We start from the raw sequence: 22,679 nt of genomic DNA on the forward strand, positions 1-22,679 counted from the left end.
GCTAGTGCTGGTCCTTCCCAAGGCGTCAGTTGATTCTATTTCGCTGTGAAATCGAAGTGCTCAGTTCGCTTCTGAACTACTGAGGACCGCTGTCTTAGCCAGAAATAAAGTATATTCGTCAGAAAGATGTGTTTGAGCGGAACCGCGATTTGGGTTGCCAAAAGAACACACCCACCAAGGACACAAGGCTGCGAGCTGATGAACGCATATACAGATACAAAGATATCGGACTACATATTCTCGAATTGAATCATATTCTTGCCTATGATAAATATGAAGCCAATGCTGTTTGGAGATCTCTCGAGACTTATCAGCAGGGGCAAGCACAAGGTAGCTACCTCCAGCTTCTGTTTCATGCATTTATAGGACACTATCGAGTATGTCCTTTCAAGATATAGCTTTTGTGGCTGATAATTGCTGAAAGTCTGTAGGGCGAAGAATGCTTAGCCATCGATAGTTCTACAGAGTTGGAATCTTCAGGTCTCCGGCTCATAAAGCTTGCACTACAGAGCCAAAGCAGGAAACTATTCGCGTTATTCTGGATTTGGGAGTTCTGAAAAGCCGCGATACTCGAGTCGCCAATGATAATTTCAAAGAGCAGTTTGGAAAAGCAGGATTGTCTTGCCAACCGAAGCAGAAGAAGCCATTACCATGCGTGGTTAGAAAGCTTTGTAAGAGGCTCAAATATTGAAAAACTCATGATTATTAAAACTGTTCCGAGCAGTTTGGAGGTCGGCGCTGAACCGTTAGGTCTGGAGAACTATCTTGAGAGGCAACGATGTTTTTATTGGTTCTTTAATACTGGAGTGTCAACGTGAATGAGATACAAGTAGCTCTTGAATCAAGAGGTGCCCCAAAACCTACGAACTGATTGGCAGCCCAATAAATGGTCAGGTGAATAGACGCATGAAAAGATCTTACCTACTCTAAACTAGAAGCTTGGGTATTTGCTTGGAGCCTACTCAATTTCATAAGAAAAAATGGGAATGAAATGAAAGACAGTGACTCCAAGGATTTTTGTAAGAAAAACATGAAGGGTGTAAGAAAGATCACGAATAAGCTAGCATTGGGTCTTGGAGAATAGACACAAAAAACAAGAGACGACGAGGTTGAAATGAAGTGAGAGGGATAGCCATCATTTTCATTCCAATATCCACTGCATTAATCTTCCCAATTACCTGTTAGGGAAGGTCAAGACAGAATTGGCTATATTTCCTGCCTGGGTTCCTAACCTAATCTACTGATCACTTTAGAGGCATCAAGTCTGAACATCTCTAGACCCAATACACGATGCTAATGGAATCATGGAGCTGAGACTTGTGTTACCCAACGTATGAGACATATTATAACTTTCATTGTGCAAAGTATTCGATGTAAAAGGGCAAGCGACAAAGAAGAAGTTCAAGACTGACATACCTTGAAGGCTTATATTCACAAGCCCTGTTCACAAAAGTTTGACTGAGTTCCGCTCACTCTAATGAAAAAGACGAACAGAAATCCTAGTTTGTGACAGCCGCAGCCTCTACCCTAGATTGCCCTCTGGTAAACTAGAGCAGTGCACGATTTGGGGATGGCGCAGCAGGCTTGTTTGAAACTGAGGCAAATTTGGTTAAGTTTATAGTCCAGCTGGGAAGCTGTCTTTTCTGCCAGACCTCTTTTTTCCTTCTACTTTAGATGCGGAAACCGGGCTCTTCTGCCCACTCCTGCTTTGTGACTCCTTTCGTTCTCTTTCAATCCTGTTTCATCCATTCACCACTTCTTTTCCACGTCTTCTTTACTTCCGCTTCGTTTTCGCTAAGAAAATGTCTCATTCTATAATACTCAAGATCCTAACTAGTTTAGTACATTCTTCTTGCTGTCTGGCTGAGAGTGTCGAATACGAACCAGCCACCCTTGGTTTCTGAGTGCTCAAAGTTTTGATGCAGCAGAGAACGTCTTTCGCCCACTTCCCCAGTCGAGACCATATTCGAGCCTATTGAGGCACGTCGGCATTCGACCGATTAATGAAAATAGCACACAACGCCTTCAGGGCATAGATCAAGACTGGCTTCATGCTGCAAGACTGGCAAAAGAACAAAAGCATCGGATTGACCAGCAGAGCGGAAAGCCGGGTATGTGCCCCAAATCACAACCATGGAGTGGTGAAGATACAGTGTGTTTTTCTCCCAGCTGGGGTGTGAAGCAGGCAGTAGCCACCATGTCGCATGCACGCCCACAGTAATGGGGCGAAGCATGGGCCAGTCCAAGATGCTCACGAGCCAGGCGAATGGAGTACAATACAGGTGAGATTCGACAGGGCCTTGGCCTGCTGGCTTCGCAAGCAGATATTCAAGTAACCAGCACAACGGGGGAAACGCCGCACCTTCTGCCTTGCTCCCCCAGCGCCGCTCCTCACACCCAGGACCTCCAAGCTCGCCGGCTACAGGGCCTGCAGGGCGTCCGGCCCGTCCTTCTTGTCCTCGTGGATCACGCCCCAGCCTAGGCGCAGGTTCAACCTCTCGTACCTGGCGCGGTCCTTGTCACTCACACTCGGGGTGATGGTCGAGAGCGCGGCCAGGAAGTCCGCGGCCGTGACCACTATGTGGTCGTCGCTGGCGTTGTCCACGTAGAAGCCCAGGTCGTCCAACTCCTGCACCTGCTGGCCGAAGAAGAACTTCTTCTTCAAGGCCGACACGCCGGCCTCGCGCACCAACAGCGAGAGGTCTGCGCCGGAGAAGTTGCGGCAGCGGGCGTCCGCGGCCACGGCACGCAAGTCCACGTCCGGCGCAAGCGGCGTGTGGTTGGCGGCGGTGAGCGTGCGGAGGATCTCCAGGCGCTCGTCCGCGTCGGGCAACTCGATGTAGAGCGTCTTGTCGAGCCTGCCCGGGCGGAGCATGGCCGGGTCGATCATGTCCGGGCGGTTGGTGGCGCCCACCACGAAGATGCCCAGGCGGTCGTTCAAGCCGTCGAGCTCGGTCAAGAGCGTGTTGACCACGCGGGCACTGGACTCCGAGAGCGAGGCCGTGCGGCGCGGCACCAACGCGTCCAACTCGTCGAAGAAGATGATGCACGGGGCCAGGGCCCGGGCCCGCAGAAACACCTGGCGCACGGCGCGCTCGGACTCGCCCACGTACTTGTTCAAGAGCTCGGGGCCCTTGACGGAGATGAAGTTGGCGCGGGACTCGTTGGCCACGGCCTTGGCGAGGAGCGTCTTGCCGCAGCCGGGCGGGCCCCACATGAGCACGCCGGCGGGCGCGCTGATGCCCACCTTCTGGTAGAGCTCGGGCTTCTTGATGGGCTGGACGACGCACATGTGCAACTCCATGCGCACGCGGGCCAAGGCCCCGACGTGTTTCCAGGTGACGTCCGGCACCGTGGCGAAGCCCTCGCGCTTGGCCGTGGGCTGCACGGTGGGGAGCGCGGTCTTGAAGTCCTGGTAGGTGATGCTGAGCGGCGCGAGCTGCGCAGCCGAGAGCGGGCCCGGGTGCCGGGCCAAGAAGCGCTGGATGGTCGAGAGCTGCTGCTGCTGGGGCTGGCGCTGGAACACGTGCAAGACGTCGGGCGGGGTGTCCACGTCCATGGCCTCAGGATGGGGCTCGTCATTAGGCATGGCCTCAGAATGGGTATCCTGATTAGGCATGGCCTCAGAATGGGTATCGTCATTAGGCATGGTCTCAGATTGGGTATCCTGATTAGGCATGGCCTCAGAATGGGTATCCTGATTAGGCATGGCCTCAGAATGGGTATCGTCATTAGGCATGGTCTCAGATTGGGTATCCCGACCAGACATGGCCCAAGATTGGGTATCCCGACCAGACATGGCCCAAGATTGGGTATCCCGACCAGACACGACCCCCGATTGGGCATCGAGATTGGACACGACCCCCGAATGCACATCCCCACCAGCAACGGCCGCACCCCCCCTGGCGCCCGCCTCCTCCTCGCTCATGCCCTCGAAAATGCGCTTGATGGCCGCGATGCCCGCCGCCGTGACCAAGCTCTTCAAGTCCGCGCCCACAAAGCCCGGCGTCATCTTGGCCAACTCCCAGTAGTTGAAGGCGTCGCCCGCCTGGAGCTTCAAGCCGGCGGTCATGGTGCGCAAGATGGCGCAGCGCTGGGCCTCGTCCGGCACGTTCAAGAGGATCTCGCGGTCGAAGCGCCCCGCGCGGCGCAACGCCGAGTCCAACGCGTCCGGGCGGTTGGTGGCGCCCACCACCACCACGGGCTTGCCGCCGGTGTTGCTGAGCGTCAACTCGTCCATGGACGTGAGGAGCTGCGCCACGATGCGCCGCTCCATCTCGCGCTGCGCGCCGCCGTCGCGCTTGGGCGTGATGGCGTCGATCTCGTCGAGAAACACGATGCACGGCGCCAACGCCCGCGCCTCCTCGAAGATGTCGCGGAGCTTCTTCTCGGACTCGCCGGACATGCCGGACACCACGGACGGCGCGGACACGCTGATGAACGGCACGCGGAGCTCGCCGGCCAACGCGTGGGCGATCGTGGTCTTGCCGCACCCGGGCGGGCCGTAGAGCAAGATGCCGCGCGGCGGCTCCACGCCCGTGGCCACGTAGATTTCCGGATGTAGGATGGGCAAGCCCACGAGCTCCATGAGCTGCGTGGTCACGGCCTGGAGCCCGCCCAACGCCGCGAGCGTGGTGCTGGGCGTGCAGTGCTCGACCTTGGGTTTCTTGGTTTTGCCGGGCGCCTTGGCGTCGCGGGCCCGTTTGCGTGCCTCGGGGTGGGCAGGCGTTTCGTGGGACGTTTGATGGGACTTCCCAAGGGCAGAATTTTCATGGCCAGACGTGTGCCCCCCCAGCGGATGGTCCGCTGCCCCAACCACATTGTCTCCAACTGCACTGTCTCCAACCACATTGTCTCCAACCACACTGTCTCCAACCACACTGTCTCCAACCACACTGTCTCCAACCACACTGTCTCCAACCACATTGACCCCTGCCCGGCCACTGCCAGACCGGCCCCACATGGCCACCACCAGCCGGTTCAAGTCGTTGGAGTCCACCACGTCCATGAGCCTGCTCTCGGCCTCCGGGTCGGCGCCGAGCTCGGCCTCCGGGTCGGCGCCGAGCTCGGCCGCCCGTTGCATGGCATGCTCGTGCTGCACGCGAATCACCTCCGCCAACTCCTCGGCCTCGTCCTGGCGGCACATCCTCAACACCACGTCCACGGACCTCTCCAACACCGCGCGCTTGGTGCGCCGGAGCAGGGCGTCGTGGGATTGCACGTACAGCATCACGTCCAGGGCCCGGAGATCTCGGGCCAAGGCGATGTGGAGAAGCAGCTCCGGCAGGCCCGGGGCACCCGCCCGGTTCTGCTCCGTTTGTTCCTGGAGAAGCTCGTGGAGCAAGTCGTACACTTTCTGGTCGACGGCCTGCGACAGCGCCGCTGCGGATTTGGGCATGCTGGTGCTTTTTGTGGTTTGGAGGGAGCCGGTGCAAAATGCGCCGGAAGATGGGCATCGCCGCAGTCACGTGCGGCGGCGGGCGCGTCACGTGACGCCGGCCGGGCCACGGGTCTTGCCGGCTTGGGGTTCGGCTTTTGGTTCGGTTTTTGAGTCGGCTTTTGGTTCGGTTTTCGAGTCGGCTTTTGGTTCGGTTTTCGAGTCGGTTTTTGGTTCTGTAGGTCCGATTTGTGGATCTGCAAGGGTTTTGGCGGGTTTGGCTATGGTGGGGCGCTTCTGGTTTGGTGGATCGGGCGCTTCTGGAGGTCGCGCCTGGGACGCATGGTTCATGAATCATGTCACTTATTTTCTATTTGAATATGATAGAAGTTTTATTTTAATCCTTGTAGACACCTATTAGAACATGTGTGTAATAGGTGTTTTCTGACCGTAAGGGGGGCATACTATAAAATGTTAATGATAATTGTAATGGATTAATTCATAACTATTAGTGTTGATAAGGATTGTATTATATAATAAATGGGATTTATAGGTCATGAATAACCACAGATATGCACAGACATACCCATATAAATAATGACAAATGACAAACAATAAAATTGACAAATGGAATGGAATGGAAAGGAATGCACAAATAAAATCAAAATTAGATTTAAATCTAAAAACCTGTTTCCGGCTCAATGCTTGTAGATGTTTGAAACCCCCTCTTTAGGAAGTCCTCTATTAGCAAATATTATCTTCGATAAACTCGATAAATTCCTAGAAAAATACTGCGAAAGCTCAAGAAAGGAGAATACCGAAAGAAACCCGGAGTATAACAAAGTCTCCGAGAGTATGCTTTTATAATAAGCTAATTATTCACTGGATTAACAACGAAACTTATTTCCAAAATAAAATTACTATTAATTTACCATGCCGTTTTCTGTTTTAGATGCAATATAATTTGAAAGTCTAGCTATATCTGAATTATTATATCACCTCTATGAAATAAGACGTGATGGCACGTCCTTTCTTTTATAAGCGCTACTGGCATTTCAAGAAGCATTACCTGTTCTAAGCTTATGTCTAACTTCAGAATCTTACGAATGTGATGCATTTCGATATTGGTAGTAGACTTACAAACTCTGTTGAAAAAGCCAAAAGTTAGGATCATACACCTGAAGAATCTTATAATTTATAAGTTCTAGAAGTAGCCTTAGTGGCATATTGATGTAGATTTGTAGCTATCTTAAGTTTGATACCAGTTACGGGATCCTTTAGGTCAAAACCAAATTCACCGAAAGCTTTTTTCATGAATCTAAGTTTAAACTTGTTTAATGTTAAAGCACAGCATTGTCTGAGTATTCAAAATACTCGATGTAAACTAGAATTACTTAAAAATCCCTGTATCACGAAATTAGGTATTCATTCAATATAAAAAGGAGCCTTACCTGAACGGATTAACATCATTTTAAATGAAGCAGAACCTATAGCCCCAGTAATATTATAAGAATTCATAATACAAGTTTCAATATCCTATGAACCTATAGAGAGAGTATTAGACAAACATTTACTAAATACGGTTGTTCATTAAATCTAATAATAGTTAAGACATATGTGAAATTAATAACAGAAGACAAACCTAAATTACCTACAACTTTTAATAATAAGCCCCCCTATATCCTCCATCGTATTAGATAGTCTTTCGGGTTTTAGTTTTATAAATATTCGTATGATATTATGGTTGTGTTATTATATACCCTCCAGGGGTAATAAAAGTATATGATATATAATTTGTATTCATTTACATATGATATGCATAAATATAGATATAGATTAATAAATAGGTAATATATTAATATAGGTTAATTATGATACAAGTTAAACCAAAGTAATGTAAAGATAAACAAAGACATTTAGAACACTTTGCCCTCTTGTTATTTATTATCGGTTATTTAAATTAAAAGTATGTATAGTACATACTTGCATGGCTTTAAAATCCCTCGGTGACAGCTTTTCGATTTGTGTCGAAGGGTGTGTGGAATGTGGAAATTATCTCAGTGTATGGACCTGGCCTAGGCTTGGCTTAGTGGTCTAGGCTTGGCCGTAGTAATTTTATTCAGTTGAACAAAGGTGAATTATGAATGAGAGCGGTGCATGTATAGTTCGGACTCTTGTGATTTAGCTTTATTATCGTCACTGTCCCGCTTATTAGATATGTATTTTTGTTGTCCCGCCTTTACTGTCACGCTTTTTGAAGTACATGATCTAAACTGTCACGCCTTTTGAAGTACATCATGTTGACCGTTTAGCTCTTGAAGCTATACATTTTTGCTCACCGCCTTTCGAAGTACAGCATCTTTGCTGTCCCGCTTTTAAGCTATACATCATCTTTTTTTATGGCTGCTAGATTGACAACACAGTCTTCCATCAAGATATGCCTACACTTGGGGAATCGACATCTTCAATCATCTGTTCAGAGGAGCAAAACTTTACAATGTATACCTTCAAGATCGTGCCAAGTGTCGAAACTCGGCCCCCTTCTGTTAGTCACGGCCGAGACGGTCCTCTTAGCCCGTGCCTGTTTACGTACTGGAAATCACGTCACCGATTCCTATAAGTCTCCTGTAGTAGTCGCTTCTACTCGGATGGTCGGAGCAGACATAAAGAACTTTCTGCGACTCGCCACGCCTTCAAGTCTTTACCTTGAAAATCGTGGTGCTGAACCGATTCAATTTCTCCTAAGAGTTGTCGGCCGGAGCCAACATTGCACTCAAACCCATGGGCTTGGCTAATATCAGCCCTTGCCACCAGCTATTGGATGCTTCGCAGATGGTCTAGATATAAATGTTTCGCAGCTGTAGTAAATATGGACTAGCAAAGCGTCTGTGGCATCTCCGTTGTTGTGGATTTGGTGTGCAAAAATGACATCCAATATTTTGCGTGGTAGAGTCCAGGGGAAACATGTTCCGTAGTTAAGGTGTTGAATGGACGATGGATCATATCGCTTCAACCATTCTTCCGTATACAAGGCTTTCCAAAAGTCTTTCCACGGGTTATTTTGGCGGATCCCGGGACATGAGCGAGCAAAGCGCTGTGGCACTATCGAAAGTTGCTTTTCTTGCTTTCTGTGGCTCAAGTATTTGAACGTCTCCTTAATAATGGCATTTTTGTTTGTACCAGCCGTGGTGTCTTTGCTAGCATATACTGGATCTGCTCATGCTTGTATCTTGAGCTGTCTCCAGGTGTCAGTATTGCCCTTGTCCTAGGGACGCTTCTTTCCACACTTCGAAATAAGCGATTTTGGTTTTGAGAGTCCAATCCAAGTGTGTGAAAAATTGACCTGTTTTGTCAAGCAAGAAGCTATACCATTCTGATGTGGCTATATTTCGTAGCCTGGCTTGCTCGTTGCTTGATATTTTATTCATTTGAGGAAGCATTTGTATTCTAAACTAGTGAACCAGCTATCGCTGTTCTGAAGGGTATCTGTCAACACCATTGCCCGAAGCACTCTAAGTTGTGTAGTTCAATATGGCCATAACCTCTGTTGCGAGGTCTCGCAGTTTTGACTCGTGGATTCCTGGGAACATTGCTTGATTTTCGAAATCATTTTTGACAAGTTCTTGAGTGGTCATACAATGAATGAAAATTTTGTATACCGTTTTGGAACTGACATAGATGTTCGTCCCTAATACTCGGCTAAACAAGTCAAGGCCCTGATTCCCCAGCTGTCAGGTTTATTGGGTGCATCATGGCTTTGAGCATGGCTTCAGAACATCTCTGCCGGTGGTGGCGTTTTTGCTTTATGTCAAAGGCTGTGTGGAAGGTGAAAACTAATTGATAATATTATTAGCAAATGGATAAAGTAGCCTAGGCTTAGTTTTAGTGGTTATATCCAGGTAAACAAACAATTATGAATGAACGCCTGGCTTATATAGGTTCAGGCTCTTATCATTTAGCTGTATATCACCGGTACTATCACCCCTTTTTTGAAACTACATATCATCTTTACTCTTTTTGAAGCTAGACAACGTCTTTACTGTGACACCTTTTTGTAGCTTCATTATTTATGGCTGCTGGATTGACAATACATTTGTTTTGGTAACAGAAACTCAAGATATGCGTAAATTCGAAAACCATTTTGCTGTTTACCGTTTAGTTTTACTACATTCGTATAGCTTCATTACATATTACTACTTCAATTCAACCGTTGTAAAACACAAATCCTCAAATGCCAATCAAACGAACGCTCTTGTATAAATTTGATAGCAGTTATTGGTCTGCCTTTTAGACGATCTATTTTGAGCGGTTGGGAATACTCATCAGTCACGTAAATTCGACTATATTTTGCGTAAGAAACTCGCTTATTTCTCGGAAAATAGAGATCTAAGCACATCAAAAGATCAGACTCGTTTACTCCTAAAAATCCCAAAATGAAAGTTCCGAGGTTGTCTCGCGGTAACACCAAGCCAAGGCAGGGTACTCAGAATGCTGCAAATAGCCAGCTTTGCCCACAAGAAATTATAGGTCCATCTTGGAGGCAGCCGATTCGGCATAATAGACAGGACCCCATCGATACTGCAAGAGTTCAGCGCAAATTCACGGTCCTAGTCCAAAGAGGACCCTCACTAATTTTAGATTTGGCTTTCGCGTTCTCGAAATTGGTCTTGCCCCAGCACGCACGCCCCAGCACAACATTGCTTTTTGATTTCTTCCAGCAGCAGAGTGTTCCAGAAGATCCGCCACCCGGCCCATAACTGAGACAACAGTTGCTTTTTCGTCATCGCTGTGTGTGTTTCAACAGTCTACGTGAAGCTTAAACGTCATAGTAGACGATTGCTCTTGCAGGGCCATGACGAGTGCATGCGCCACGCGCAGCAGTGCCGTGCTACATGCACACCGTACAGAGAATGCTTGCTACCGGCCCATGTATAAAAGGCTGGACAGTCCCGTGCAATTCCACCTCTTCATTAACACAAATATTACAAATAACACAATTAACACATCATGTCTGACACCGGTAGAAAATCTTTCACTGACAAGGCCCAAGAGGCCATGAAGCCCGAGTCTGAGAAATCGTACTTGGAGAAGGCCAAGGAGGGTGTCACCAATGCTGTGGATGGTTTCGCAGCCAAGAACGTTCCTGACTCCGAGAAGTCTTTTGGTCAAACCGTGGCTGACAATGCCAAACAAGGCAAGGACGACGCGAAAGACTCCGTGGACCAACAAGGCGCCACTATTGGCGAGACTGCACAAGAGTACGTGGCAGTTGCCAAGGAACAAGTTGCCAATGCTGCCAACTACGTCTCTGGAGTTGTCACCGGTGCTACGGAAGGTGCCAAGCAGGTGGACTCCGAGAAGAAGTAAACATGGAAGCTGGGCTTCTGCAACTTATATAAGCAAATGCAAATGTGATAGATAATTTGTGTACGCGCAACTGTAGACTGAAAGTGTTTTTTATCTCTTCGTGGTTCGAAGCCGCTTTCGATTGGCCCCGTATGAGAGTGCCTCGGTTGTACACGCATCAATATAGACAAACGACGGATTTTTTATGGAGTGTTTCACGGAGGCAAAACCCTTTAATTCTGAAACCAAAGATTATAGATTACGGCAATCACGAAACCCACGTGCTATGAACTTAGCCGTTGAGTGCTTCGCAACCATGCAGACGCAGCGAAATAGGTAATACGCGTTCCACTCAAATTCTTCAGGCAGTGTGAGTGTAATTCAGCCAGTGCCAATGCAGTTCAGCGAAGCTAAGGCTGAATCTACTCTTGCCTGATCGGGAAATTCATTCCGTTTTAGTATACCGGTTTTTGCTATTCACAGCAACGAGCATCGGGGGATCAGAAAGCAACCGAAAACCACTTCTGCAGAGATAGCCATTGGGCGAGTAAGCAGCCTCTTTGTAATGGGGGGTCTGATTTATGGGACGATCGCTCTAGCATTGCTTCTAAACTGTTCCTCCAAGAAAGATTTTCTTATCCGTTCTCTGTGCCTTGAGAAAAGACACTGAATTACTTCTCTGACCTGCCCCCATAGCAAAGTGGAATCTGCCAAATCTGGGGACTAATGCTGAAACTGTTCTTCTTTGCTTTGGTCCACAAATGAGATCAATCATAGCTGCCCCGCCTTTTTTACCACGCCAGAGTCTTTTTTATAAACAAAATGGATTGCAAATTGCGCTCTTCTCGGTATGTCCGGTGTCTCACTGTGATTTGAGATCATACAAAAAAAAAATATCGCATCAGAGATCTCATTCCCAGAGTCAACGAAAAAAACAAAATACACAACTATCGGTCTCAGCATTTTTTATGCTATCCGTTGGCAGTATCCTCGAGGCATTCAGATTGTACCATTGTGCTGCTCGGAATGACATCGTACGCAATACCAAGTGCCCACACCACAGATACCAAAATCACATTCATTCCCGTCTTTACAAGTGAACGTACCAAAATTCAAATTATTCACCATTCGAGAAATCTGCTGTTTCTGGAGAAGCGTGCCATTTCTAGCCATTGCCTCGCGAGCTATCCGATTGCAATGTGCCTGTCCTGCAGGTGCACTCAACTCACCTTCGAAGCCCATCTCTCATTCCAACCCCAAAAAGTGAAATGGTCAAAACCGCAGCCCTAAAAGGTCTAAATCCTCCCTCAGACAGTTCTGACAATGAGCTGGATGTATCTTCGACGCATGTAGAAAAATCTACTCAAAAGTCGACCGCAGGGCTTGTATCCTTGGACGATGACTTCAGTTCTGATGACGAGGAACAGTCCATTTTCCAGACTACCAAGAAAAAGGCCGACCACCGATTCGAGGCCCAACAGGATTCAGAAAGTGATGCTCTGGATGCCGAGGACGAACCTGAGTCCGTATCCAAAACAGAAAGTGGACCAAAACCAAAGCTAGATGAAACCTCCGCAATGGTCGAGGAGCAACATAGTCGGGCCAACAAGCTCAAACGCCTTACACCTGAACAGCTTGCCAAAGAACAAAAGAAAATCAAGCGCACGGGTGTGTGCTACTTATCGTCAATTCCGCCATACATGAAACCAGTCAAGTTGCGGTCTGTCTTGAGCAAATTTGGCAAGTTGGACCGTATTTTCTTGAAGCCCGAGGACCCCACATCATATCATAGAAGAGTCAAATATGGTGGCAACAAGAAAAAGCGGTTCACCGAAGGCTGGGTTGAGTTTACTAAGAAAACCGACGCCAAGTTATGCGCGGAGACCATGAACGGGAACATTTTGGGAGGAAAAAAGTCCTCGTACTATCACGACGACATCATCAACATCAAGTATCTCCCTGGATTCAAGTGGTTTGACTTGACCCAGCAGATTTCGAAGGAGAACGAAATCAGACAGGCCAAATTGGCATTGGAGATCTCGCAACAGGCCAAACTCGACAAGAGTTTCGTCAACAATGTCGAGAGATCCAAGCACTATGAGCGCAAGAGAAAAGCTCAGGGTGACGATGTGGAGGAGCCCAAATTCAAGCGTGACTTTAGCCAGCATGCTATTGCCAGTACCCGGGCAGATGCGAAGCAAAAGTTCAAGAAAGAGAAGAACTCGGACAATCTTGAGAGCGTGCTCTCGAAGGTCTTCTAAGTGGCTCTGGCACTCGCATCTACTACTACCACTCGTCACACTGGGGGCTAGCTGTGGATTTCAACTACTGAATAAATGGGCTCTGAGCCATTTTTTATAGTACACAAATTGGGAAAGTCGCATATGGTCTCGTCACTTTTGCGCCCTTGCCTTTCCTTGGTTTTCAAGAAACTTCACTCTTAATGCAAGCTCCTGCTTATTAGTACAGTTTAATTCTCTCATCACAATGTAGCTGTTTGCCACCACACTGTTGGGCACCGACAGATCTAAAAGCCTTCGTAGTTTATCCCATTGGTCTGCCAGCCAGTCTCCGTATTTCTTTTTGGACACTTTTTGTCTTGTATCCTTGATTTTTTTGCGGGCATATTTTCCGGACAATTTGCCTGTTCTTCGAGTCCGGCTTCTCTTGACTCGGTGCAACGCATCATTTTTCGGTAGTAAATGTGCTGTCAAACTGTCGGCCGGCGGCAGATTTTGTTCCACTGTCTTCGTGCTCTGGTCTTCAGATACACTAGGCGCATGTTCAGTCGGTTTGCGCTTTTCGACGGAGGGAATGTACTGGCCCAAATGATCCAAGAAGTCGTCCTCGTCCGAATCGTCCTCATCCGAATCGTCCTCGCTCTCTGACAAGCTTGAACTATCTTGACTTTCAGAGGTCAGATCTGACTGCTCCAACTGACGGAGACTAGAGTTGATCTGATCCTGGATCTCTCTAGCGGTGCGAGGCTGCAATGCACCACTGTTCCGGATCTCTTCTAGCATGGTAGAGGGCGATGACCTGCTACCTGAAGATGGAATAAGAACGTTTTTAAGTGGAGACAGTCTTCGCGGCGTACGGTCTGCATTATGAGGTGGGTTTGGAAGATTATAAGAGGGGACCGAGGAAATTTGTGGTCTCTTTCTGACAGACTCGTCAAGGGCATATGGACGGGGCAGAACGGTTTTCTGCATTCCTCGGTTGCTGCTTAACGCATGCATGCTTTTCTCTGGCAGCTCATAGTCTGATGGGTCAAACTCCATACGATTCAGATCGCGTTCAAACCCCGAGAGGTGTTTTTGGGGCGGTGATAGAGAGGTGGGGTGTGTTGTCAAATTGTTGTTTTCATCCACCAATACTTCCTTCGGTGGCAGTTCTGGATAACCTACGGGATCCATGCCAGCATGCAGTAACCTAGGTTCGTTTCCGTCGATTCCATCTGCAACAATGTCATTTCTGGAGTTTCTTTCCTTTATAGGCGTTTCAAGAAAGTCGGCAGCCTCGGAGCGCCTGACAAAAACGGAAGAGCTGCTTTTCGACAGCAATACATTTGAGCAATATGGTCTGCTGGCCTCTCGTATAGCATGAGGCGTGTTCATCTCAGCATCATCATCAAATTCGTCTGCGGGAATCGAGGATGTCCCATTGTCAGTTTTTCTCCGTTCTGATGACTGCGTTCCCCGTGTTGAGTTTCGCTCAGTTGGCAGAAGCCGGAATGGATCTTGGCGAAGCAAGGAAGACATGCGTGGAGTGAATAGACACGATTGTTTGGGTTAAGTTTGGGCTCGATTGTCCTGTCTGCCTGAAGATTGAGCCTCGCGTTGACAGGTGCGCGCTATCGCATTTCCTGCCGCGTGCAACGAGAAGAGTTGCCAATTTAAGATAGGCCAACTTCAATAGAAGCCACTCCTTTCAGAGATATTTTCGTATACCCCTTTACTGTAATCATGTACATGAAACATTCCAATTGAGCATCATTTTCCAAAGTACTAAGCCCAATGCTTTCCTAAATCTTGGAATAAGTCCTTCTCGCATGCGTCAAGATCCGGCTCGGTAAGTCCATAAGATCGCTCGAAATTAATATAGCCCAACAGTCCAAAGAACTTTTTCAAATTCGCAATGTTCTTGATTTCCAGAACGCCCAACAAAAGAGGCTTTGATTTTTCGTTTTCACGGGGGCCCTGAACATTGAGAGGGTCTTCTTTTGTCAAAAGCGACTCCGACTTCAAGGCAAGGCGGTCAATAAGGGAGCTGGAACACTCATCATTCACAACAGATCCCCTCGACACAAAGAGCCATGATGTTAAGTTTATTTCATCAAACTGAATGAGAAGCAATTGATCAAGCAATTTGCATGCCGACAAAATAAGCGCCAACTCTTCAGCCTCAATCCCGCTGAAATGCTTGCTATTCTTGGCAAGAGCTGCCGAAAACACCTCGACCAAACTTTGAACAACCAATGACCAGTATGGAAGTAGGTGGCCCTCGCTAAATTTCAAAGAGAGAGCACGGAAGACTGACAATGCCTCGCTCTTGTACAATGGAGGGCACGTACTGTTCAATGCCGTGGACAAGCGTCCCATAATTCCATCCAAGTTTTTGACAAAGAAGTCTTTAGGCTGAACCAAGATGAGATAAGAAATTCTGCGCAATACCATGGCTCGGTCCTCTACCTCAGAATTGTCGTTCCATATGAATATGTTTGCAGCGCTTGATTGTACAGGAGGCGTGATTTTGTTCACCAATTCGCTCATTCGCTCCTTGTCACTTTTTATCCAGACTCCAATAATTGTCCTCCACTGATCAAGGTTGTGCTTGCCATTTTGGAAAAAAGAATTGTCCACAAATGTCTCAAAAACAACTTGCTTCCACGCTTTGATCGGGTGATGCTTTCCGATTTGTAGGATCAACTTCAAAATACTTGATGGAACGGCGATAGCTTTCAGCTTGACCTGCGGAGCAATGACTGTGCTGGTGATATTTGTCACCGCGGTTACAATTCTATCTTGGTCCTGAATTATATCTCCAAATGACCCAATAAGCAGGGCAAGTTCTTCGACCTGGCTCTCTTCTTCATCATCATTCTTTTTGGATTTGACTTTTAGGTCAGAAGAAGCCATTGCAGACTTTTTGCTGATGGCTGCATTAAGAATTGAAAGAAAGTAATTGGATAAGTCTCGAGCACTGCGCTTGTCGTCATTGAGTTTGCGAGCTTGAACCTTGTGCGATACAACTTGTACGACCTGAAGGATTGTTAACAAAAAGTGCTTGAAGTTTCCGGGGTTGAGTGATACTTCTTTGATAAACCCAAGAGTCATCTCCCAGATTTCGTCCATGGTGTCGAAGTCAATTGAATTGTAGTAAGGAACCAAGAACTGAGCCAAATTGATCTCATTAATACTCGAATACATCGTTGATTTCTGTCTATCGGAAAGATTCTGGGGCAGACATCTCGTCAAAATGGAGTTCAATATGTGTGGAAGGCTCAATTGACTGTGACCGCTGTCAAGAACATGTATAATCTTGATCTTTGTATCTGTGGCTTCGTCAGTTTCAAGAATTGTCTCAATGGTCTCTTGCCGTTCGAGTTCACTCAAATTCCCCAAAAGCTTCTTGGCTCTAAATTTGAGCTTGTTGGACATATAGATGATTGATTTCTGAGAATAGAAATCCGATGTCATGCCTTCCGCAACAGGCTTACTATTTGCCCAGCTCCAAATGGCAAATGCTGCTTTGATCGCATCTTGGAATGCAATGATAACTGAATACACGCGCTGTTCTACTTCGGACTTGACCTGCGGTGACTCAATTTGGAAAACACCCAGAATAACATTTCCAAAAAACCCGTTTTCGCCTTGTTGCGCTTTAGTCGTTGAACTAGGTGCTGGTGTCATCAAGTACGAATGACAAATAGATAATAAATCCTCAAGACCAGTAAGACAAATGCTTAAAAACGACTCAGAATCGCAACAGTTATCGAAATTCTCAAATTTCTTTATGGCGGAAAAACATGAGTTCATTTTTTCAATAATGGTTTGATTAAAGATTAACATCTCACCGTAAATCGAATTATCAAGCAAGTATAATGTAGATTTCATTAGCGATAGCCATTTTTCGAGCAATGTTGGAGATGTACAAGTCGTGATACCACGATTAATGAACGTAACGAATGATGGTGAGCCAGAATTGCTGTCAGTTTGAGGTTGAAGCACATTTGCATTCATGGATTTGGCAATGTCTAAGAATTCACGAATGTGCTTAATGAACATTGACTCAATAACTTCAAGATCCATGTCTCTCATCCTGGATTCCGACACGTAGTACAGACATGATCGAATAAGCAAATCGAAATGCTTCAAGAAGTCAGTCTCTGAACCGGTGAGGAGCAAAGAATATAACTCAAGAACTTTCGAGATACAGGAAGTGAAGTTTCTCAAAACATTATTTTCCTCTACCGAGTCCTCGGGGAATTTCAACGTTAAGCATTTCTGGATTATGTTCAACAAAAGAGTCTTATAGTTTGACACATCCCATTCGTTTGAAGTAAATAGCTCAACCCTTCCTGCATTTTCGGCGGGCACAAACTCGTGAGCCAAACTTTCTTTCAACTCTTTATCATTGCTGTGAAGTAAATTGAGAATTGTTTCGAGGTAATAAGCAAAAAGCTTAAAGTCATCGTGAGGACCGATCGTTGTTCTTTGTTTCTGCACAATGGGAAATGTCAAGAGGGGGCCAGTCACAATTTTCAAAAGCCTGTTAGCTGAACCATCATTGCAGACGTTGTAAACAAATTTTTGTGCATCAACCAGACTTCCAGGGCTCATATCGCGAAAAGAGTCCAACACAACAAAAAGAGGGTTTGAGAGCAACATTTCTGACTCGTTGACATCTTGGGATAAACTCCAAAGCTTGTAGAAACAGTGGAATCGGATTTTTTCTGAGGTTTGCAAGAGCAAGTAGGAAATTCCTGCTTCAATCTCGTGTACTTCGAAATATATTCTTAAATCGAAAATGCATCTGACCGCTTCAACCTGGTAGTTTGCCGGATACAGTGATATGAGTGTTTCCCAAAGGTTTGATAAGATGATTTTGAGCATTTTGGACTTTTCGAAAAATGACATGGATTTGATCAAGAATTGGTATAGTTTGACGATGCCAAACATAGCTGGTGCGCCGCAATTGCTCTCACGACTGACACAGTCAAATTCAGGGTACTGGAGGAACGTGGTTTTTAAAAGATCTTCATCGAGATAAGAGACACCTTTTTGGTGTGGCACCGACGCTAATAAATCGCACAACAATGAAGCCAATCGGTCGCTAAGCGTGCCTTGAGACATGCTCTGAATATACCAGTGTTCAATACTTGTCATGAGGACATGAGATATTTCAAGCGCATTAATGGGAGCCAGCTCATTCCCACTTTGCAGCCCTGATGCGTAATAATCAGAAATAGTACGAAGCAAATTATCTTTGGATCGGAAAGCAGGCTTTTCCAATTCACCTGTCGAGAAAAGAGTTCTAAGCAGTACAAGCTCAACCAAGAGTTCAAGCGTGGAGACTGTTGGCTCTGAGGCCTCGTTTCTCAGAATAAAGGCAATAACCGCCAATGGCGCATGTACGTTGTCTTCATCCTCGGGAAAAGTGAAATTTTTCAAGAGAAAATCAATGACGTGTAACCTGCTTTCCCCCTCAGGCTGAAGAATCAAGTCGTGGGTCACGAAGTGCCAGATGTGACACGCTTCGACTTGGTCAAAGAACCGCTTGCCTGCAGCCAATAGTTCTGGTGCTCTGGCGTCATTTGTCTGAACAGCCTTGAAACACGATTCAATAATGGGCTTGAAAACCAGTGCCGTGATGTACTGGCTGATTTCCCATCTGTCCATGATCATCGCTAGCGAGATGTTGTATGCGTCAAGTTTTTGTTGTGTGTCTCCGCTGGATATAAGCAACTTGAGAGCGTAGTCTATAGTTTGCAATGCGTGTTTGGAGAAGTACGTTTTGCCATCTTCCAGCTGGATCGATTCTTCGCCATTATCCGGGCCAAGAAGCCATTTCCAAAGCCGGCGGTTTAGACTCATGTCTTTTTTGAGGGTCACACGGCAGCACGCCATGATCAAAAGCTCTTTATCTTGGACTGAAATGACTTGGGTGACCACAGGCGAATCTAGCGGCAAATGAGAGAGCAAAAGGTCGAAGAAGCCGCGCATCACGATTATATCGTTGGCTTGGTTGAAGCTGGAACGCGTATTCAACGCAGAAGCGAAGGCTCGGATCAAAAGCCCAGACTCGGAGGATAAACAGGCTTGGGCCTCGGCAGAAAACTTCAGTTCGGCACCCAGCTCAATGGCCGAGAAAACAGGGAGCCTAGCGGAGCACCAGTTCAAGGCGCCAAGGCGTTTTTCGGGGCTAGTGATGACACAGACAAAGAAATTCTGCCAGAAGTGAGCGCTGCTTGCCATCTTGGCCTTGAAAGAATCGAGCAAACTCATCACGTCACCAAAAACCTCGGAGTTCTCGTCGTCGAGCCCACAGAGAAGAGACAAGAGCACAGGCTTTGTGATTTTCTTCAAGGTGGCCGGCGTCAAGTGGATGATCAAACTGTTTTTGTATAGGGAAATGACCTGCGGCTTGACTTGCATGGAGCCGAAGGAGACCACGGGCAAGATGCCAGGAAGCCATACTGCAATGTCTCTGTTGAGCAGGTTTATGTCCAACGCATCGAAAATGTTCTCGTACAACTCGAGTGTTTTGCTATGCACGCCATTGGGGAGCAGTGGGGAGAGGCAGAGGGCCAATTTGGCCAGCACTTGATCAGCCAAAGGAAGCCACGGAATCAGGTGAGGACTCTCGGCTGGGAGCAGCAACAGTTTCTTCAAGCGGGCGAGAAAAGCAATGTAGTCAGCCCATTCATCAAGATCGCCGAAACTGGCAAGAGTTTTTTCTACTTGGCTGTAAATCCGCTTGTCCCGGGGCGTCATTTCGGAGGACATGGTCGCCAGAGAGCCAAACCCGGGTATTGCGCGGAGAAAGCCTGAGCCAGACAGGTCCATCTTTGGGGTGGGGGAGAATTTGCAGGTCCAATTGACTTTGTGATCGCTGGAAGATACTCTATGGAGAGTTTTGGTGTGTTTAAGGCAGTGTGAAGCTGATTGCAGGGTATCTCCAGTAGCCGTCTTGAAGGCTTGGTGTCCGGTTTGTATGGTGGAGTTGCATCCGTACACCGCGCCGTGCCAGCCGGTACCAATAAATTGCCAAAGATAGCCATGTGTTTCGAGTCAGGGGGAGGATTTTTTTGCGGGAGAAGACGGCGTGGTATTTATGTAGTGATCCACGTGTCATGGTATAGTACTTGATTTATTAGGTGGTTGTGAAAGGCCGCCAGCGCTGGCTGCAAATGGCCAGTTTGACCTAACTCAGAGCATATACATAGGCTCACGTGGACCGCTCCACGGTTAAGTGGGGGTGCCATTTAGCTTGGAATGCCAGATTCATTAAAACGGGGGTTTGGAGAGACGTGTTTTTTGATGCTGTGTTTTTGGATGTTGTGTTTTTGGATGCTGTGTTTTTGGATGCTGTGTTTTTGAATGCTGTGTTTTTGAATGCTGTGTTCTTGAATGGTATGCTTTGAGGTGTTCGAACGTTGTGTTCACGAGGGGAGTCTTCTCTGGACATGGATCGTGGTTTGCCGTGAGGACAGAATTGCAGTAGGTTAGACAAAAGATACAAAGAGCAGATGGTACGCACAAACACCAATATAGCTAAATTAAGGCCACAGTATTCATTTCGTTCATCAGAACACAGCTATGGTTGATGGCCTGGACAAGTATCCGAGATTTCAGGCCTGGCTTCAAGGCACTTCCTGTTGGTGGGTGAGCGAGAAGGTGGGAAATAAACTAGTCAGGAGATGGTCTGGAAAGTATTTCTGGGATGTCTTCTGTGGCATGTGTTCTGGCGACAATGGATTCACTCGCTACTTTCAAATTGTAGACAGAAGTGCCAGCTCTACGTGTCTCCTCTTTGGGTGTTGTATGCTTTACGTATAATGCAGAATCCGCAGGATTGCAGTGAAGTTGACAACTCTTTAATTGAGTCGGTTGTATAGTCCAGGCAAAAGTGTAATTAAGTTGGCAAACTTTCGATGAAGTCAGCAACGGTATACTCAGTCGGCAAATTTGCAGTCGGCTCAGCAAATGCATAGTTGGCTCAGCAAATGCATAGTTGGCTTAGCAAATCATAGTCGACCCGACAGGACTAGACCCGCATGCAACGTACATGCCACGGCTCGGCCCATCCCACCTGACCTACAAGATTGATGCAAAGAAGCTTATGAATACGCATAAAACCTGCGCTAGCCCAAAACCATCCTGGCATGTTTCTATACACTATCTACTTGTCGAGAACCAGCGAGATGAACTTGATGGCGTCCACCAACTCCTGCTCGTTCGTGCTGTGCGCCACACCTCGGTAAGTGTTGAACGTCCAGTTCTTGAACCCCAAGTCCTGGTAGAACTTGCTAGCATCCTGCCCCACCGAGTGGCCAATGATGGGGTCCTCGTCCCCGTGGCCCTGGAACACCGGGGTTTCGAAATTGACGCCGTTTTTGTTGTGAAGTTCCTTGATGGCCTCGGGAATGGGACAAAATCCAGAGAGAGCCACCACGCCTCCAATCTTGATGTCGAGCAAAGCCAACGCAGCCATCGAGAGCGCGGAGCCTTGCGAAAAGCCACCGATGATGATGTTTTCCGGCGCAATGCTGAACGTGTCCATCTGCTCCTGAATCAAAGCCTTCACCACGTCGCATGACTTGAGAAACCCTTCTCTATCTTGTTTGGGCGAAGACCCACCAAACTGGTAGATGTCAAACCAGCCGGGCATCCTGTATCCATTGTTGACTGAGATTGGGATTTCCGGTGCGTTCGGAAACACAAAGTTCACCTCATCCTGCGACTTCAAAAGCCCCGTCTGTTTCATCACCTGAGGAAACCACGACCAGCCCTGGCCCGAGTCGCCGAGCCCATGGAGAAAGATAATGGCCTTTTTGGCCGTCTTTGATGCAGGCAAGCGGACACTGGTCACGGACATACTGGACAATTCGAGTTCTGTTTTGATTGAATGAATTTAAAATCGCAGGGGTATAGATAAAAAGCTTCGGTTTGAGACTCTAGCCGTGCGTGAAAGCGAGTCGCGTTTCCTGTGACTTATTCGTACTAATTAGCAGTGCGATGCTAAATCCAAAATCGGCAAACACTTATCAGGAAAAGGTTGTTTTTTTTTTTTTTTCATAGGCTTCACAGAGCCGATTGCAGCAGAGACCCAAAGGTTGGGAATACATTGACAGTATAACGTCTCGCTGCGTAGCAAAACGCACTGTCTCTGTAGTTGAAAAACGTGCTGTTAACAGAATACGAACTATGAACAGAATACGTACTGAAAAGAATACATAATATGAGCAGAGTACGAACTGTGAAAAGAAAACAGACTGTCAACAGAAAGCTTATTGTGAAAAGAAAGCGAAGTGTGAACAGATGCGGCCCGGGAAAATAATACAAACCGTGATTCCGCGTTAGTTTATGATCTCACTACAGAAAATCTGATCAGATCATAGGGTGATATTTCTACGCATATTCCACACAGGTATCAAAGTTGGCACTTTTCATACCGATACTTGAGACTGATGGAACCCTTATTCGGGTACAAATACGGATGGAGGCTCAACATTTAGTATCAGAGAGTGATCGGTATGTTTGGAGATTCTTCCACGAGGCAGCCCGAACAGCTAGTCAAAAAATCTCACGATTGTGCTGCTCCGCTGTCTTAACATACGGGGAGAGCATTTGATGCAAACTGCACCGAGCAAATTCCCCATGTACCAAGTACCCGCAATTTGTCTATACGTTCGAAAGCCTGAGTAGCGAGCCACGCCCCAGAAATGGCATAA

The 22,679-nt window shown here is 47.2% G+C and overlaps 6 protein-coding genes across 6 annotated transcripts; 2 read left to right on the forward strand and 4 right to left on the reverse strand.

The window, feature by feature from the left end:
• Positions 1-2,419: 2,419 nt before the first annotated feature.
• Positions 2,420-5,398, reverse strand: RIX7 (putative AAA family ATPase; the record flags this gene model as incomplete). Its single annotated transcript, XM_018857301.1, has 3 exons — positions 2,420-3,562; positions 3,890-4,750; positions 4,925-5,398. 3 exons carry the CDS (start codon positions 5,396-5,398, stop codon positions 2,420-2,422), a joined length of 2,478 nt encoding a protein of 825 aa, XP_018712382.1.
• A 4,986-nt stretch (positions 5,399-10,384) lies between these two features.
• Positions 10,385-10,744, forward strand: METBIDRAFT_39016 (lipid-binding protein; the record flags this gene model as incomplete). The annotated part of the gene is made up of 1 exon (XM_018857079.1): positions 10,385-10,744. One exon carries the CDS (start codon positions 10,385-10,387, stop codon positions 10,742-10,744), a length of 360 nt encoding a protein of 119 aa, XP_018712383.1.
• A 1,005-nt stretch (positions 10,745-11,749) lies between these two features.
• Positions 11,750-12,984, forward strand: METBIDRAFT_77436 (RNA-binding ATPase activator; the record flags this gene model as incomplete). The annotated part of the gene is made up of 2 exons (XM_018858701.1): positions 11,750-11,825; positions 12,104-12,984. The coding sequence occupies 2 exons, from the start codon at positions 11,750-11,752 to the stop codon at positions 12,982-12,984; spliced, it is 957 nt and encodes a 318-aa protein (XP_018712384.1).
• A 19-nt stretch (positions 12,985-13,003) lies between these two features.
• On the reverse strand, positions 13,004-14,607 carry METBIDRAFT_139613 (uncharacterized protein). Its single transcript, XM_018854463.1, has one exon. It carries the CDS (start codon positions 14,482-14,484, stop codon positions 13,117-13,119), a length of 1,368 nt encoding a protein of 455 aa, XP_018712385.1. The 5' UTR covers positions 14,485-14,607; the 3' UTR covers positions 13,004-13,116.
• Positions 14,608-14,730: 123 nt separating this feature from the next.
• METBIDRAFT_39643 (uncharacterized protein) lies at positions 14,731-19,791 on the reverse strand (the record flags this gene model as incomplete). Its single annotated transcript, XM_018857162.1, has 1 exon — positions 14,731-19,791. The coding sequence occupies one exon, from the start codon at positions 19,789-19,791 to the stop codon at positions 14,731-14,733; it is 5,061 nt and encodes a 1,686-aa protein (XP_018712386.1).
• Positions 19,792-20,774: 983 nt separating this feature from the next.
• METBIDRAFT_30890 (palmitoyl-(protein) hydrolase) lies at positions 20,775-22,014 on the reverse strand. Its single transcript, XM_018855732.1, has one exon. It carries the CDS (start codon positions 21,821-21,823, stop codon positions 21,128-21,130), a length of 696 nt encoding a protein of 231 aa, XP_018712387.1. The 5' UTR covers positions 21,824-22,014; the 3' UTR covers positions 20,775-21,127.
• Between the last annotated feature and the right edge of the window lie 665 nt (positions 22,015-22,679).

The sequence above is a fragment of the Metschnikowia bicuspidata genome (genome assembly GCF_001664035.1).
Source record: "Metschnikowia bicuspidata var. bicuspidata NRRL YB-4993 chromosome Unknown METBIscaffold_2, whole genome shotgun sequence".
NCBI lineage: Eukaryota > Fungi > Ascomycota > Pichiomycetes > Serinales > Metschnikowiaceae > Metschnikowia > Metschnikowia bicuspidata.

Bases quoted from the DNA above. Each gene is read 5' to 3' on its own strand.
- METBIDRAFT_139613 (XM_018854463.1), bottom strand. From the start codon at position 14,484: ATGTCTTCCTTGCTTCGCCAAGATCCATTCCGGCTTCTGCCAACTGAG.
- METBIDRAFT_30890 (XM_018855732.1), bottom strand. From the start codon at position 21,823: ATGTCCGTGACCAGTGTCCGCTTGCCTGCATCAAAGACGGCCAAAAAG.